General features: G+C 45.3%; 1 protein-coding gene across 1 annotated transcript; it reads right to left on the bottom strand.

The window, feature by feature from the left end:
• Positions 1-354: 354 nt before the first annotated feature.
• mcm9 (minichromosome maintenance 9 homologous recombination repair factor) lies at positions 355-19,115 on the bottom strand. Its single transcript, XM_076272759.1, has 13 exons — positions 19,047-19,115; positions 17,519-17,836; positions 12,418-12,734; positions 11,309-11,390; positions 10,208-10,408; positions 9,546-9,671; positions 8,725-8,844; positions 7,861-8,035; positions 6,542-6,744; positions 3,682-3,885; positions 3,422-3,504; positions 2,806-2,951; positions 355-2,468 (listed from the first exon to the last, which is right to left on the bottom strand). Exons 2-13 carry the CDS (start codon positions 17,826-17,828, stop codon positions 635-637), a joined length of 3,801 nt encoding a protein of 1,266 aa, XP_076128874.1. The 5' UTR covers positions 17,829-17,836; positions 19,047-19,115; the 3' UTR covers positions 355-634.
• Positions 19,116-19,368: the final 253 nt, after the last annotated feature.

The raw sequence follows: 19,368 nt of genomic DNA, 5'->3' as shown, positions 1-19,368 counted from the left end.
AACCCACACCATGGGCGAGCCTACTCTTGATCCTATTAGCTTCTGGTTCCCTGCTCTTACCTCGAACGTCCCTGCGGAATGCCTCCGGAGTCGTCATGACGACAGCCATGCTCTCATCTCCAACGCCAAGCCAACTGTTCCACCGAGCATTTGTTACCACGTAAAAACGACAGACAAAACACTCTCGTTTCGCCTTTTACGGGTCATTCATCATCCATATTGATTTTTAGCTTCATTCCACGTGTGAGCTCACCCCTATTGTCTCTGAAGGGAGATAGTTTACACTGCATGTGTGTACAGGGGATACACACATGAATCAAATGTCACAGGCTAAGTACATTTTGTGCACATCATAAGAAATGAAAGCAGTCACTGTAAATATTTAATAAGATAATTCTGTAATATAATAAGGGAAACATAATTCATCTGACATGACAACAACTAAAACTCTCTTATTATACTGGCATGCCAGCAGTTAAACCCTTTGGACTACAAAAATAAAATCTCAAACAAAAAAATAAATCAATGTTTTTTGTTCACATCCCCTTTTTTTTTTTTCATAATTTCAGTAATTGCAGATTTGCAGCCTTTAGGACACCACTTTCTCTCGCCCCTAAAATCACTCCAACCAAAATTACAGCTTGGCTCTCTTGCTGGGATCCTCCCAGTCCAGCCCCAGCAGAGAGTCATCGTCCTCCTCCAGCCCGGCGGAGCTGAACAGGGACAGGCCAGAGAACAGCCCCTTTCCTCCGGCTCCCGAGCCCAGCTCAAAGCACTTCCTCTTCTTGGGGTTCCCAGCATTTCTCGTCGCTGGCTGGCCTCCAACAGATGCCCCAGTGGCAGTGTTTGTGTCTCTGTGTGTTTGTGGCTCTGTGGCTGTCTCTGAGGGGCTGTCTGTCTTGTTGATTGGTGGGCTTTGTGTGTGAGCGGTTTTAGCTGTGGAGCCCAACTGCTTTGTGTGCAGGGTCCCTGTTGAGGATGCAGTCTTGTCTGCTGTGGATATCGCTGGTAACTTGTGTGCTGTGGGCATTTTGGTGTTTGCATTGTCGGTTAATGCTGCTGTGTGAGGACTGTCCAGTGAGGATGCTGTTACTGGTTTGGTGGTCTTCTCTTCAGGAGGCGGCGATGCCATGAAGGAGAATCTGGAGAGTTTTGCCAGTGTGGTGGATGCCACTTGGACCCTGCTTTGATCAGGTGTATGAGAGGAAGGTGTGTGTGAGTGTGACGCCGGTGGCACACACACCGATGCGGTCTTATCCTCGCCTGTCGTCATGGAGCTCAGCCTCTGCAGCAGTCGTTGGCGCTTCAGATCCGACCCCCCGCTCGGCTCCCCTGTGACACCACTTCCTGTTCCTGCTTTCTTCTGGTCATGTGACCCTCCAGAAGGCTTTTCACTGGATGCCTCAGGCAGACCCCTCAATCGGAGTCTGTTGTCTGTGCCGCTGCCGCCACCTGGTGGCGATTTGGAGCTCCTGTCACCATCAGCATCTTCTCCTCTCTCTTCTTTCTCTCCTCTTGCAACCTTCTCTCTCTTCCCCTTTTCACTCTTTTTCACCACATTTCTCGGTGCACTCAGTGTGCTACTGGTAGGTTTACCAGCTGTCTCACTCTTCTGTGGGGCATCTGTGTGTTGTATTCTGTCCCTTGGTTTAAAGGTAAAGTCGGTGAGTTTGCTACGCAAGTCCTCTCCCAAAGCGTCCCCCTCACCTGAAGGATTTGGCACAGACGCATGTGCGCTGGGAGGCACGCGGTCGGCTTTCCTTGCGGTGTGTCTCTTGTTTGCAACAGGCGTACTGCTGTGTGCTGGCCACGAGTCAGAAGAGAAGAGCTGGTCCAGCGCATCCACTAGGTCTGTGTTGTTGGACACAGCGCCCCCGGTGGACTGGGGGTGTAAAGCACCCTGCTGAAGTGAGGAAGAAGAGGCGGAAAAGGAGGCGTCACGTTCCATCTCTGCGCTTAGCTTCCGCAGTCGCTTCCCATGGAGTTTTCTGGAAACTATCTGTACCACAGAGGCGCGGTCAGCTGAGGTCGTGGCCTTGCCTGACGCGCCGCTGTGGTCACATTCCGCCCGCGTCGTTCCCTCCCTCCCTCTGTGCGTTTCTTCCTCTTGCCCGCTCTTCTTTTCTTTTGGCTTTCCCTCAGCTACAGCAGGGGTTTTACTGGCCCTCTTTCCACGCCAGGCTTCACTGTTGCCTGGTAACTCCTCCTCCTGCTGCTGTTGTGGTTGCTCTGTGGTGGAGCTAGTTGGTACTGCTGCCTCGGGTGGTGGTGGTGGAGTGGGAGGTGGGGGTATTGGATCCGTTTCTTTTTCTTCCACACCATCTAGCTGTTCCAGGGAGTGGAACCAGCCCAGGCCGCTCTGAGAGTCTGTGTCTGGGTTGGGCTGCCCTTGGCTTGGGGTTTCCTCTGAACTCTCATCCCTCTCCCCTGAGTCCCCAGCTCCGGATGTGTGCGAGATGTTCTTCAGCCTACAACAACAACAACAACAACAAAATAAAACATACATTTTAAGTTAACTGATTTCTGGCTGAGTTTTAAAAGCCAGAATATTCTGAACTCTAACTGTAATGTTTAATTAGATGGGGGTCTGATAGTGCCTGTGGGTTTTTCAGAGGGAGGTGAGCAATGGAGAATTTGTCCTTTGGGATTTTAATATAAGTATATGAAATAGCAGTCTGGACGATAAATAACCAAGTTAAAAAGTTATTTGTTAAGGCGTCAGAAGCTAAATGTGGCATCAGTCTGCCTAGAAAATGTAATTCTACAATTCCTTACAAAGAACAGTTGAGTGACAGACTCCCTTACCGTGCAAGCCTCTGAAGTTCGGCATCTAAAAGATGCTGAAGACCCAGACCTTCCAGAACAATCTGACACTGTGTCTTGTATTGCTCACATGGATGGTCAGGGAACGAAGTGTGCAAGGCATTCACTTCTCCTAAAAGAGCACCACCCTGTGGCCGATACAAGAAACAACAACATAAAAACAGGTCCTGTTTGAGAAGTAACTGATGTAACATGAAGTAACTGTTATTCAGTGCACAGAACTTGAGCAATACAGTGGATTGTTGCTCTCATAGTCATTTGGCCATATGCCCATGCACCAAGATCACTGTAAGATGTCAACAGTATCTTGTACTGATACTGTTGTCAGCATGTTAACTTAATATCAGGATGACATGTTAACAACACTATCTATTCAGTTCAAGTGTGGACACCTTAGAGTTGATGAGGCCACCACACCAGCTATTTCAAGACAATCAACTATTTAACACAAAGTAACCTGGAGTGAAATCAGTTCCATTAACCTAGTGTGATGTCAGTTTAGAAAGATCAGTTTGCAGAAGGTTGAGTTACAGAGGCCTCCTGAAAAACACTCCTGTCTAGGATGATTGCAATACTTTTGCTATAAAAGAATGCTCACCTGCATCGAGCACTCCATAACTGAGACCACAACAACAGCATCTTCAACAGTAACAGTCTCCCTGAACATCAACCGGGCGTGAGCTGTGAAGGTTAAGGGAGAACATATTCGTCATCAGTTTTATAACTATCACTTTCAACTTCACTAATTTAAATGTCAGGCAAAGCATAAAGTCTTTCAACAAGCAGAGTTCTCATGCATGAACTACAGCTATCGTGTGCATTGTGGGAGAAAACACAATTGCATTGTGGGAGCCGTACCCTCGGCCAGGCGCCCCAGACTCTCCAGCATGCGGATGGTGGTGCGGGCGGCGTTGCGGCCGCTGCTTTGGCGCTGCAGCTGGTAGTAGCGCGCCAGGATGGTGTTGGCCTCCGAGGAGACGCGCGGACGCAGGGTCTTGATCAGGCAGAAGTACGCCCGCATCTTCTCCATGCTCCACAGGGAGGCCGACTCACAGGGGGCTCCTGAGGACAACCAGAGGTCCGTTCAAATTCGCAAAAACATAGCTGAACGTTTAGCGAATGTTTGCAAACACTCGCAAAACAGTCTGAAGAGGTAGTTCTCCGCAAACATTCAGTGGAGCTGGACGTGAGCTTGACGAATGTAACAATGCAACATTACAATGGAATGTTAACACCAAATCGTTCAAATATAACTGTTCAGAGAAACTTGTTCAGCACAAACGTTCGCCACCGTTTGCCGAATTTGTACGCACCTCAGGGGTGGGTGAGGGAGGGAGAGAAGGATACGTGTGAGAGAATGGGGTAGAGAGAGAGATGGGCATGGAGACGGGGTGCAAGAGAGAGGTGGAAAAGACAAAAGGAGCTATAAATGGCACAGCCCTTTGTTTCATTCCTGTTCCACCACAGCATTTCTACAGTGCACTTCACAGGGAGAGAATTTATGAGGCAGTGATGAATAATTGCTGCTGTTGCCAGCATTTCAGCAACAGGGAAATGAAAGCACCAGGAGTATTCCAGGTTTGCATAAAACACACAGGATGACATACCACAAATCAGAATTATTGTTTTTTTTCTGTGTTAGGGTCTACATGGATTTCAAAATAACTTCACAACTTTAAAGCTGTCAAGTGATGATAAAAGGGACCTTATAAGATATTAAAATGGTAAGAATATGCTGACAGTAAATATCACCTGAAGTACTAAATAATGCATATAAGTCTGGCTGCCAATGCTGTGTTGTGTTGCCGTTCCAAATCACAATGTGGAATGGATCCTGATGACCAGTACTGTAAGTGGCAGCACAAAGCCAAAGTATACTGTAGACATTTCCTTCTGAAACACTACTGTGCCACTATGCCAAAAATATAACTACGCTCTTTTTTCTTTTTAGTTCGACAGTTTGACTGAAATTCATTCCCATGTTGCACTTTCTCTATTATCATCCAATACCAGACTGCTGAGAATGTTATAGTACTGCAATGAGCTGAAACGGTCACCCCCTTGGGGACATTTGTCCTCTCCTCACCAAGGAACTGTACAGCAAAACCAGATAAGAGGGTTTAATACAAGAGAAGACTTGTACCAGGAGAAGGAGTTTGTCTTTTCCTCCCCCAGATCCCACTAGGAATATAACTTCATTAGCACACAAAATCTGTGTTGTCACTCAGAACTGAGCTTTGGGCTGAGCTTTCACATTAACAATGATAGAGAATAAGATCCATATAATAAGTCCCATTTCTCATTCTTACACCTTCCCCTTCCCCTTGTCCCTCAAGACAGAGTGGATGAGAATATTCCCCTTGGAAATGAGACACCACTTAAAAGATGGCCAGCTCATGGTTTTCTATTGCCATTAATAACACCATTCTTGCCACACGGAACACTCCCTTTATTGAACTATTGAAAGTTGTAGAGCTACATTTGGGATTTGCGATACGCAAAGCATTCACTTCCTTTGATGTTTTACTTTTACTGTTAAAAATCTTGGTGTCATAATTAACAGTGATCTAAATTTAAATACCCACATGATAACTAAAATCAGCTTTCTAGAAATGATCTAGAAAAACTTATTCATGCGTTCATCTCCAGTAGGGTTGACTACTGCAATGGGCTTTTCACAGGCCTTCCTAAAAAGACTATCAAACAGCTTCAGATGATACAAAATGCAGCAGCTAGGGTTCTCACGAAAGCTAAAACTAGAATTGACCACATTACTCCAATACTTAAGTCCCTGCATTGGCTTCCAGTAAGTCACAGAATTGACTTTAAAGCACTTCTGCTTGTTTATAAATCACTAAATGGAACGGGACCAAATTACCTAGCAGACATGCTTCAGCAGTACACACCTTCCAGACCTATCAGGTCTCAGGAGAAATACTTGTTAGAAAAACCTACTGTTAGAACTAAACAAGGTGAAGCAGCGTTTAGTTGCTATGCTGTTCAGCTCTGGAACCAACTTTTAGATGAGATCAAAGTTGCCCCAACTGTAGCCAGTTTCAAATCTAGACTTAAGACCAAACTTTTCTCAGATGCTTTTTGCTAACTGATCAAATGTTCATTGCCCAGTTCACAGAGCACTCAAAGAACTCGATTCAACTCGTTCTTTACAGTTCGAGAGTTACAGCTTTACCGAGTGTTAACTATTTGGGTGTTAATACTCCATGAAAGAGACTATCGAGCCCTGTGGTCGGCCATTTTGGCCCTGAAAGGAAATAAATATATGTCTGCATGCACAGTTTGGAACTACTTCAAGAATCTCCATAGAGTGCTGCTGTACACTGGGTTTTTGGCTAGAATAATAATGTTGTTTTTTATGTTTTAATTATTACTTCTTAAACACTTTTAAATGATGGCCATTTTTTATGTTTTCTTCTTCTTTTTTCTAATTCTTTACTTTTTAAACTATTCTTTGACTATTGCCCTTCTATGCTTTTATAAGCTATTCCTGTTTGCTTTTGTAAAGCACATTGAATGACCTCTGTGTATGAAATGCGCTATATAAATAAAGTTGACTTGACTTAATAAAACAAAATCCCTGTGCACTGGCCTTTTTCTGATCCCAGGTGCTAGTGATACGCAGGAATATCAGACTTCAAAAGTAAATATCCTCACTGTACACTGGTAATATTACGGATTGTTTATTTAGGGCGAACGCTACCTTTGTTCTGCAGGATGAAGGATGAGATGATCCGGTCCCACTCGGGGTTCTTGGTGTCCTGCAGGACCAGGACCAGGTCGAAACGGCTCAGCAGCGGGCTGGCCAGCGCCACGTTCACCGATACGGGCATGCTGGGGTCGTACTGGCCCTTGGGGTTGGTGGCCGCCAGGATGGTGGTCCGTGTGTCCAGCTTGCACACCATACTGTGAAGGAGAGTGAAAGAGGGGATAGATTAATAGAGAGAGAGAAAAAGAGACAGAGGGAAAAAGAGAGATGGAGAGAAAGAGAGAGAGAGGAGAGCAAGACAGAGAAAAAAAGAGATGGAGTGACAAAGAGACGGAGAGCAAAATAGACATAGGAGAGAAAGAAAAGGGTGCCACCAACTTCCTATCTCCTCTCTCCCACTGAGTTCCCTTCTCTAACACGGCGACAGTAATGGACTGAGTGAAAAAGATAAGCCCCCAATTCAGGAGGAGAACTCCATCAGGTGCTGACATTTTCTTTGGCAGATGCACATCACCTCCATGGCCTGGACAATCTTTCCCCACCGGCAGCAGAACACACGGGGCTCACAGAGGTAGCGGAAGCAAAGAAATATATTACGTTAACCTTCTACGTAATTGACAGTTCCATACAGTCTGCCTGGCCAATCAATCGGCTAGGCTAATGTATTTTACTGAAGGCAGTCGGCTAGCAGGTCCGCTCTCTCTGGATGTCATGCTATCTGCTGACTCACCGCACCTTGTCTGAAAAAACGAATGGGCTCCAGACCTGCTTAGTCACAGTGTTCGGAGCGGTCGGGGTTTATGGTCGGAGGACACGCTTCACTGCTGAGGCAGAGTGAGCAACGCCAGTGCCGTCTAGACAGCATTGTCAGCCTGATGCGTCGGAGGCACATACAAATGTGCTGAAGCGGCCTTGACAAGTCTACAGAGGACTAGGGTAAGAGGAGAGGAGACACGCTCGCAGCACGCGCAGACACTTGGTTTTAAGCTAAATAAATGGATAACCTGATGCATATCATCCAAGGACAACTTGGTTATTAAGTACAGTACAGTACAGTAAGTTTCACCAACTTTTATTTCTTTTTTTTAACTTTTATTAATTAACTAACTCTGACATAGAAAGCCAAGCAACAAACTACCAAACACCACTTGATGAACTTGGCCATGGCCAATGACCAGGTGGCTGTGGTTGTGTCTACCCCAGCGTCTCTTGTCTTCTCTGTGCGTAAAATAACCCAGTCTGACACCGTTAGCCTAGCTTAGCATAATTCACTGGAAGTGGGTTAGACCGGTTAGCCTGTGGAAGCAACCCACCCTGCCTTGGCCACGCTGATGGTCTGCTGCTCCATGGCCTCGTGGATGCTGGTGCGATCGTGCTCCTTGATGCTGTTGAACTCGTCGATGCAGCACAGGCCCCCGTCCGACAGCACCAGAGCCCCGGCCTCCAGGTGCCACTCACCACCGTCCTTCACCGCCGCCACCGTCAGGCCTGTGCCGTGATGCAGCCACACACACACACACACAGATAAATATATATATATAGACACACACACACACACACACACACACACACAGATAAATACATATAGACACACACACACACACACACACACACACAGATAAATACATATAGACACACACACACAGATAAATACATATAGACACACACATAGATACATATATACGGACACACACACAGATAGATACATATAGACACACACACACACACACACAGATAAATACATATAGACACACACACACACAGATAAATACATATAGACACACACATAGATACATATATACGGACACACACACAGATAGAGACATATACGGTATACGGGGGGACACACACAGATAGAAACATACCTATGTACAGACACACACACAGATATATATATATACAGTATACGTCGGACACACACACACACAGATAGAATCATACATACGTACAGACACAAAGATAGATACATATACAGACAGACACACACACACAGACACAAAGATAGATACATACATACATATGTACAGACACACACACACACAGGAATAAAGTTGCCTCAGTGAGTGTATAACTTATTCAGTTACTAACTGTAAACACAGACACACACATGGATCCTGGTGAGCATGTAGGTGTGTGTGTGTGTATCTGTATGTGTGTGTGAAGCCTCGTGGCCTTACCTGCGTTGGTGGAGCCGATTCCAGCGGTGAGGACGGAGCGTGGCATGATCTTTGCCGCGTACTTCAGGAACTGAGACTTCCCAGTGCCAGGGTCGCCCACCAACAAGAGGTGAGACTCGCCTGTAGCAAACATACACAAACATTATACATACAAACAAACACACACACACACGTCCTGAAACGTGTTACAGGGTCAGCCTAACAGGTACAGTAACTCTGAGCTGACTGCTCCCTTGACTTGTTTCCTCCACTCCTGGGCTGCAGCAGAGCTAATAAGATGACGCCGCCCTTATTTTGAGCCAATAAGATGACGCCACCCTTATTTTGAGCCAATAAGATGACGCCACCCTTATTTTGAGCCAATAAGCCTCCACAGGACATATTGGGCTCTTGGAAGAGACAACTAACAGTGGAGATGTGAGGAAAACTCCCCCCTTCTCTATTTCCTGTTCTAAAACAATAGGTGAGAAGAGAAGGCCTCTCCACCTGTCACTCCTGCTAGTTGACCAGACACACAGTATGAGCTGATAGGTTGTGTCTGTGTGTGAAGGTCAGAAGGCTCATTATTAGACTGCTGAAGACAGAGACAGACACAGACACACACACACACACACACTCACACACACTCACACACACTCACACACACACACACACACACAGAGGTCACTTTTTTTACTGTCCTCTCAGTCACCCACAACAAATTAAATCTGTCTGTGTAGGCAGACACTCCAGTAACCCGCAGCAACGACAATACACACTGACCTCTCTGTCCAGATATAAAAAAAGTCACTACTGCCTTTGGCAGCCTGCAAGGTACATACCTCTCACCTTGGTTCCAGAGGCATCTATTCTCTGAACTCCACCGGCTAGCACCATGGCAACAGCCAACTTGACGACGTACATTCCAAATACCTGTGGGCATAGGCTCATCAGAATCTGGTTCCGGCCTTCAAAAGAAACAACAGACAAGAAAATAAATAAACAAAAACTGCAAGAGCGGAGCATTTTTCAAATCATCACCTAGAGTCAAGAACATTACAAAGCTACTGAATACATTTAGAATCTGCATTTCATTTCAAACGAAGGAGAATTAAAATGGAAATGTTTTCCTTCAGCACAGAGTGCTACCCCGCAGTCTTGATAGCAGTTCAATGCATTTATCTCAGAACATTCCATTATGGGAGTGGGTGACTGGTGTGCAAAACTATTTCTATCAAAGCAGACACATAAAGTAATTCCCACATCTTCTGAAGAGTTCACTCCCAAGGAAGTTACACTTCCAACGTGTATTAACTTTAAAGTTAGAATGTTAAGAGGGCAAATGCAGCCCTAAATTCGCTTGTAATTTTATATCGGAGAACATACAAAGACACAATACAGAGTGAAATCGGAAGAAGAACGTGAGAGTGCATCAGTGATTTATTCATCCGTGAAGTACCGGTATATGGGGTTACGTTTGCGTGTCCTGCGTCCACTGTCCTACCTGCGATGGGGTCGTGCTTGTGTTTCTCCCAGAACTCCTCGAACTCCTTCTGGACGTCCTCCAGCACCACGGCCCCTGAGCTCTGCTCGTTGTTCACCTCGATGTGGTTGGCCTTCAGCACCACCTCCACCTCACACCGCGCGTCCTGGAAGAAGGGCTTCCAGCGCTGGCACACCACGCCGTACACCGTCACATCGTCGCCTGGGAGACACAAATGTCACTGTTATGTTATCACCCTGAAGACTGCCGTCATGGTGACATCGTTGGAGAGACTAACGTCATGTTATGGTAAACACCTGGTGAGTCTCCTTCAGTAATAAGAACATTTCAATGCGTCACTCCTGATTATACAGGCAATAGTTTGATTTTTGCCTACCAGTAGTCCTGTCTTAGAGAAAGTCCTTTAATAAGCAGCCTATGAACTCTCATTGTCATGTTTTTGTTCTTATGACAATACTAAATGACAGAGAACAAGTTGGGTTTGAATTCAGATTCTCTTTCAGATCTGCATTTTGTGTTGAGAGATGGAGAATGTTCAGAAGTCCACTCAGTTAAATGCATGCCTAAGCTCCTTGTCATTACATAATGGCATAATTATATTCACATCAGTGGCACTACGTTCTTCCAGTGGTCTTAATTGCTTGTTATAGTTCTGTTTCAAGTAGAGTACCATTTGTTCCGGCATTAATTCTGACAGTTACCATAGTGATGTGCCAACTGCAAAGAAAAATAACTCCAATCATTTTAGAACATCCATGAATAGGAATATGTTTAAATGTCAAAGTGACAAAGAACATTATGAATGACCTTACAAATGGGATTAACACAGTCAACCTTTCCCTACGCCATGGTCCAAATCCAACCCACAGGTTTGAGAAGTCTCAGATTTTGTGCTGTCATTAATGACTGTATTCACACAGTGTCCCTGATGTCTGAAACAAAGCTCTGTAAGATGAGAGAAAACGATGCTTCTGTGATGTTACAGCCGGGGGGCAGGAGATTCACTGCCAAGTAGACTAGAGGAAAACATGAAACGAGACATGAACACATCACACATCACAAGGCGTTCGAAACGAGGAGGCGCGCGGAGCAGTGTGTGACCTGATTTACAGCTGTCCACCAAATCATCCTCCAGGACCACCAGCATGGACCGAGGGATACAGCCCACTGACAACTTCTGGACCTGGGAGAGGGGGGGGGGGGGAGAGAGAAGGGGGGGGGGGGAGTAGGAAGACAAAAACAAAGAAAGAGAAGAGGGTGTAGAGAACTGAGTTAGAGAAACTTTTAGTTTTCAAAGTTTTCCAATTTTAGGAAAGCCCTTGTCAAAGATATTGCAGTTAATTTCATCATGACTCACATTTATATTATACCTCGCCTCATTTTCTTCCCCTAAAGAAAACTTCGGGCTACTTTAATCTATAACAAAAAAATAGATTTTCATAAAAAAATAGAAAATAGAAAATCCATAAAACCTCTCATAAAAATAACAACTTCACACTCCATTTCTCATAATCTTTCCCTTAAGATATTTGAGGGAATCATCCTGGGCTTTGGGAAATACAGTACTTATAGATTCATATTTCAAAATGTACAGACCAAACAACTAATGACTAATCCACAAAAATGACTGACTATGAAAACAAGCATCGATGATCATTTATAATAATCGTTAGGTACAGCCCTACACTCCATCTCTCCAAAATCTTTCCCTAAAGAGTAGCAGCTCCGGGTTAAGTGCCTTGCTCAAGGGCACAACGGTGGAAGCCAGGAATTGAACCCATAACTTTTCAGGCTACTGCATGCTAACTGAGTTCCTTAGCCACTACGCTACCGCCGTTATGCTCCCTACCTAGGCTGGGCGAACTCAGCCTGATCTGACGGCGGTTTATTTTCCGCCCTGCAGCTCAGGCTGGAAACCTGTACATCTCTTCCTCCTGCTTCCGTACACTTTTGCGGGGGCCAATCACAAACTGGCTTATCCACCTGGCGCGCTATTGGCAGGTTTAAAACAATGACGATAGCGGGAGAGCCTGGAGTTTTCGCGGCGCTCTGCAAACGTCACCTGGTTCGTTGGTCAGATTGGTGAATGACTATCCAATTGCGTACAGAGTCATTTGAACTATGCCAGAAAATACATAGCGGACTTTCCAGACTAATGTTCAATCTTAAAAGATGGAGCTTGGTCTGGTGAAAGCCAGACTACTCCCTACCTGCTCTTGGATCTTGATCTCCTGGTAGTCCCGGCAGGCGGCCGGCGTGGCCGAGTCGCCCTGCAGGCAGGTGAACCTGACGGAGGTGCAGCCCTCGGGGCTGGGGCAGCGTGTGGGGGGCGGCAGGGCGTAGTGCTGCTCGAAGTCGGCCTGCGCCGCGAACACGTGCCGGCACTTGGCGCACATGTAGTCGCGCTGGAACTCCAGGAGTTTGGGCGTGCCCGTGCGGATGACCGTGCCCGTCACGCAGAGGAAGTGGCCCGCGTCGCGCGCCCGGGGGATATGGTCACGCGTCAACTCGGGACACACGGGCAGGCCTGGGAGGGATGGAGGAAGAGAGAAGAGGAGGAGATACAGTATGAGGAAAAGCGTGAGTGAGAGTTGGGAGGATGGAGGGATGGAGGAAGAGAGGAGGAGAGAAGAGGAGGAGATATTAGGAAAAGCGTGAGTGAGAGTTGGGAGGATGGAGGGATGGAGGAAGAGAGGAGGAGAGAAGAGGAGGAGATATTAGGAAAAGCGTGAGTGAGAGTTGGGAGGATGGAGGGATGGAGGAAGAGAGGAGGAGAGAAGAGGAGGAGATATGAGGAAAAGTGTGAGTGAGACTTGGGAGGATGGAGGGATGGAGGAAGAGAGGAGGAGAGAAGAGGAGGAGATATTAGGAAAAGCACAAGTGAGAGGTAGAGAGATAGCAAGGAAGAGGGAAAGCAGGAATACAGGGATGGAGATGATCAAGCTCATTTAATCAAGACTCAAAGAATAAAGACTCAAACTATCAGTGGATGAATTCAAAATGATCAGCAGCAGTCTACTGTGCAGACTAGTCATAATTACTTTCCTAGTAGACTAATGAATGAATTCAAATTTATTCAATTATTTTCACTTTGAAAATGTCCAAAATGCTATGAATGCACCCACATAGCATAATTAAGATTCTCAATTCAGTCAAGCGCAAGTACTGTCCTACACCACTAGATGGTACTGTTTCTTTATAATACCACTGGGACAAGGGAAGATGCAGTAATGTGTGGCTTACACTTGCAATGACTTGCATAATACATCCTAGCTACCTCTCACATGTAGAACATGAGAGAAGTACTCATCAACACTGGTGAACGCTTAAGACTCTGGACAGCACTTGCATCAGAAAATCCCATTTAAAGGATGAGCTGTGAAGACGTCCAACCTAAATCAGCCCCGAATGAAATTGGCTCGGCCATGACTGACTGTTTGAAAGTGGCAAGGAGACAAATGAGCCCACAACATCAATGACTAAGTTCTGCGGCACTGCTTGATGGCATGCAGCACTCTGACTGATCTTTTGTACACACCATATCATTGTGCTTGGAGACACCGCTGGGACTGGTGTGTATGATAGGGAGTGAGTATGTGTGTGTGTGTGTGTGTGTGTGTGTGTGTAATTAAAGGTGACACAGTTCTTCCCTCCCCCAGACAGACAGCATAGCAAAAGCAGCATGAGCTTGTTGTTAGCGCAACAACATGCAATAGTGCAGCAGCCCACCAACATGGCAGCAGGAAGAGAACAGGAGCCTCAACTTCTCCTTCTCTCTCTCCTCTCTCTCTCTCTCCTTCTCTCAGTACCCATTCTCTCCTCTTTTCTCTCTTTCCCCTTCCTTCGGTTCCCCCAAGCTTTTCTCGTAGGACATCTAAGGAAAAAAACAACTCCTCCATTAATCAACAATTTCCTGCCATTTGCATTCATGAGCCTACTCTCTGCCTTATTTCATTCCCACCCTGGAGAAATAAGAGGGTGTGTGTGTGTGTGTGGGGGGGGGGGGGTTGATGGTTCTGGACTGAAAACAACTAGCGTGGAGGAAAACAGGCCAGCACACAACAAGACCATGGCCTGAGGAAGAGGATCATGTCCAGCGGTGACCTTACAGTAACTGTGGCCTTGCTGTCACCCATCGTCCCTCACTCTCACACTAGCACCCTCTCTCTATCCCTCTCATACACACACACACACACACACACACACACACACACACACACACACACACACACACACACACACACACACACAAACACACACAGCACTGCAATCTCTGTCACAGCAATGCCTCGTGCAATTTTTCAAGAGGCCTCCAACATCTGTACCCTGCTCACCAGCAGTGCAGCCTGGCCGTGCAAACCCAGTGTGATGACTATGGCTCCCCGGCACTCTCTTTCTCCCTCTCTGTCTTAATTCAATTCAATTCAAAGAGCTTTATTGCCATGACAAAACTCTCTCCTCTGCCAATGTTAAGGACAGAAGTCACGCAGCCAAGGTCAGCCTGCTCGCCCCAGACGTGCAGCGTTCTTGGAGACTGCTGCTATGATGACCGCTCAGCTTTCAGGCTGAAAGGAGGCACGCTAATGGACATGAGGGTACAAAGGGACTGGACAGTGAGTGGATGTGACAGCAGAGTGGCCCAGATCCAGTTAGTTAGTCAGTCAGTCAGTGACGTCATGCTGGGGGTAGACTGTGACCTGAAACTACTGACACACTAAGCACATGTCCAGCACCTCTGGAATAAATAGGACGGATGGGACGATGCAGAACTGCCTTGGAACTTAAATGCAACAGTCCATACTCATGTAATTATTGTTAACAACTTTCAGATGAAATGGCCAAAAGCTCAAATGAAACTATATACCGTGAAAGCTCTACTTACTTCAATTACTTAAAACATAATGGCAAAATATAGCACATGGGAAGCTGTTCTGTGACGCTGTTCTGTAGTGACACCAGGCAAAATGACTATGGGAAAATGCTCCATTGTCAGATCTTCATGAGACACAAGAAAGTGTTTTAAAGTGAAGAGGAAAAAATGTTTCCTCATCAGGGAGAAAAGCCGGTGGAAGAGTGCGCGGCCTACTGAGAGTACTGTGTTAGTACTGTGGGTACTAACTCTGCATGGGTTATCAGATCTGCATTATATGTCATAGTAGATGATCATGCAGATCTGATAACCCATGCAGTTAGTACCCACAAGAGCACTGAGCAACACTCAAAGTTTAAACAAACATTCTCAACTTGAGGCAGTTGCTATAGCAACCGTGCCTTGCAATCACCATGGGGTTACCATGACGTTTCATGTAAAACAGGCATCAGGAGGCTTCCAGACAGAATCAGGTTAGGCTCTCTGAGCATATGCAGAGTTGCCTGTGAACAGTTGGTCCCCATCTAGCCTATTTGTCTGCCACTAATGCCCCGTGAAACATGCCCTCGTGACAAAAACAGGCCACTGAAGGTCACTCCTCCTCCTCCTGACCTTGATTTTATGGTTGCAAGAGGGGGGAAAAAGAGAGGCTTGTGTACAGACACAAGTATTTCACCACTGCAGATCAGTTTTAGATCAGCTTGACAGAGTTTCTCATATAATGACAGTACTTTATGCTGGTGGTCCTTAGCCAAGTCTAGTGTCTCCTCGCTTCCTAATGTGTTACCGGGTTTAATCTCAGCAGCCGTTTCCAGCTGCCTACTGGCTGTCTTCAAGCCATTAACACCGATCTCTCTGGACGCCAGCGTGCATGAATCTAATTTAAGCAGATGAATCTAATGATCTGGGCTCAGCCACGCGCCTCAGTGCCACCCTAAACCCCCTTTCCCCCCATTCCCACTGCCTGTTGCTATGATGAGACAAAGACACGATGGTGCTCATTCACCACGAGAGTCGCATCATCTTTCTTTAACGACCCGAGATCGGCCCCTCTACCACACACACACACACACACACACACACTGTCGCCCAACACACACCGTCGTCCTGGTGGGCCGACGCAGCCTTCTTGTCGGGCTCTAATTGCCGCTTGCGTGGGCAGGAGAGGAAAAGACGGGCGCGCACACACACACACACACACACACACACACACACACACACACACACACACACACACGCACACACACACTCACCACCTCATTGCACATTAGCAACAGCCAGCGTTATGAGGGCTGCAGCGCGCAGTGAAAAAGCCTCACATCGGGCCTCGCTGAGTCTAATAGCTGTTAGGGTGACGCATGGCGAGGAACTCAGAGTCTGAGAGGAAGCCATCAACAGCACTTACTCACACCTCCAAGATGCCAACATAGGCAGGGGAGAAAAGAATGAATTAATTCTGCAACATTATGAATTTGTGAATTTCCCTCTCTAAAGATTAGTGTCTCCATGGTGTAATTAAGCAAACACTCTTATGAAACAGGTTTCTGAAAGAGTGATTAAATGTGGCTTCTGTTAGACAACCTGCTCTCAGTATTCATATTCCAGTCCATACAAAATGCTTTGTCTTTCAATCTAAACAAACAAATACAGAAAGCCTAAATACCATTCATACAGAATGTTTATGCGCGGGGTCATTTCTTTAGCATACAGCTTAGTTATAATATAACAGAGTCTAGATCTGGCCCACAGGTACTATATGTGCCTATGTATGGAACCCAATAAAACGATACTTATAACTATGAATATACTGGTAATGTGCATATCTACGTATACTGGTTAAGCTTTTAACAATGCAGAATTTCGCTCAATGGGCCCTACACTAAGTGCAAAGTCTGTCAACAAGCAATAGCGGTCATTTTGCATGTGGATGCATTGAGCAGACTCAACATTTGTGATTAAGGTCTGATTTTGCCTAGTCACTAAATTAGCTAAGTTAAGACTTTCTCACCCATCATTTAAAATTTGAGCCCAATGTGTTATTTTGATCTTAAAAATTCATTCATATTCAAAACAGACCACAACTGGCTGAACTTGTAAGAGCTACATTGGGGCATTTTTTGTTTCAGCTATTTCAATGGCTGATATGCTTGAGAAAGTATGCCTATCTAATTTATTAAATCGTACTGTCACTGGGAAGCACTGTCAGAACTGTTTTGAGTAAGTTGAAAATGCAGGTTTAGTAATAGGCTAATAATTTGCACTTTGCTTTTCAGAACTACGTGATATCGAATGTCGAAAAGTCAACAAGGAAGAAAGCTGTCAAGATTTTGCCAAAACAGTAATGGAAGTAAAACCTCCATATTATGGCTGTACACATTGTGGCCAGATACGGTATATATACCATACCTGTACAACACCTCTGCCTGGGTAGCCTTTCTCACCTGAGATGCGTGCATGCAGATTAGGTTTGACCCCCAGGGCTCCCTGTAGGGACGGGCAGGAGCTGCCGATGGTCTCAGCAGCCTTCTGTAGGGCGACGTCAAACACGGGAATCACCAGGTTTGGAAGAGCATTGAAGTACTCCCCGACCTCCATATTGGCCTCAAACAGGGTCATGGCGTTGATGACCACAGGGTAGTGGGCCTCTTCTCCATCCTGCAGAATCTGAAGGATGTCATTCCGATGGTGCTCCAGGACATGTGCCTCGAACACCTGCCCAATCAAGGCTGCCTGGTCCTGTGAGAGCAGCATGTTCTCACCTGAAAGGATGAGTTGTGGGAAAGTGTGTAGGTGGTTTTCAAAATAAAATATTTTAATCCAGGCTGTTATGATTTTATTTTATGTAGTTGGTATAAAATGCCAGCTGATGTCAGAGCAGATAGGACCCACATTTTATGTTACTTGTTTATGTTGTCCCATGAATTATCCACAAATAATAACACATGACATGTATAGTTTATGAACAAGTACTAATATGAGTACTTCAGTAGGCTACTGTGTCCTATGTCTACTTCGTTCACTTTCTACTCGTCCAGCGGCCTGGAGGCACACAGAGCATACGTTCAACTGGAACTGGCGCTCCTCCAATGTGTTCAAGCAGATATTACCACAAGAGGACACACCAACTCATTGTGGATGGTAAACCACGTTCACTTATCAGATGTATTCATTAAACACTATAGGTCAAATTCAAGACTCTTTTCCTCAGTGGTTCCATGTTGGTGGAATGAGTTGCCCAGTGCTCTCCGTTCCTGTGATAGTTTTGGGTCATTTAAGAGGGGTCTAAAGGCATATCTGTTCAACATGCACTTAGTTCATTAAGCGCTTCTTATGCATTATGGTTTGTATAATATTGTTTTATTTCCATTAGGCTGTTGATTAATTTGGCATTGTTGTTTATTTCATTGTTTATTTCATTAGGCTATTGATTGAATTGACATTGTTGTTTATTATTGCTATTCTCCTTATTATAGTCTGACCAACATTTTCATTTGTTCCCTGTTAAATGTAAGTATTATATTTGTATTCATTTATATTAATAGTGTAATTAATAGTTTTGTATTTGTATGTCGCTTTGGACAAAAGCGTATCAATAACCATAACCTTGTACTGAAGTCACATTCCCGATAGTGCGTGCGTGGCACAACTAGAACAGAAACCTTGGCCACTCAACTTCAACTAAGTTTGCTTGACATTTTGGACATTGGATTGTATATCGTACCGTAGCAGAATTGTACTGACTGCATTTTGCAAAACATACGCAACACGGCTCTGCTTATTATTGCAGCTAACGTTAACTTAGCGTAAACATTTGTTGACAGTAAGTAACGTTAACTGAAAGTATGTATGGGACGAGGACAACTAATAAACAGTTTTCGGATTGTTGTCTGATGGCTTTGACATAAGACGTTGCTTTTTACACACATATATACCTACATAAAGTAATTAAAACAAATAGTTAAATTATACCTGGATGCGTTTATCGAGATCTTCGTCGTCATGTCACAACCGAGTAGTTGCAGTCACTGCCATTTTTACATTTGGCGCTGGATTTTACCATACGGTACTGTAGAGGAGTAACTTATAATAATAACAGCAGTGGATTCATATAACCTCGTATTATTCTTGCAGTGTCGTGGCGATGCATATATTTAAGAATATGTTAATACGGTTTGTTGTTTTTATTATTCTGATTATTCAACACTGTGAAGATCATTTGCTTCCTCACATTGAGTATAGACCCTTCGTGTTTTGTCAAAATGGTACATTCCAGGAAACGTACTCTTTAGCA

Source organism: Alosa pseudoharengus, unplaced genomic scaffold, assembly GCF_046254945.1.
Source record: "Alosa pseudoharengus isolate Yale_2024_CS ecotype anadromous, Long Island Sound unplaced genomic scaffold, YU_APseudo_1.1 YU_APseudo_1.1_scf_7, whole genome shotgun sequence".
Classification (NCBI taxonomy): Eukaryota; Metazoa; Chordata; class Actinopteri; order Clupeiformes; family Clupeidae; genus Alosa; species Alosa pseudoharengus.
The sequence above is the reverse complement of the archived record's forward strand: the minus strand, read 5'-3'. Positions and strand labels throughout refer to the sequence as shown.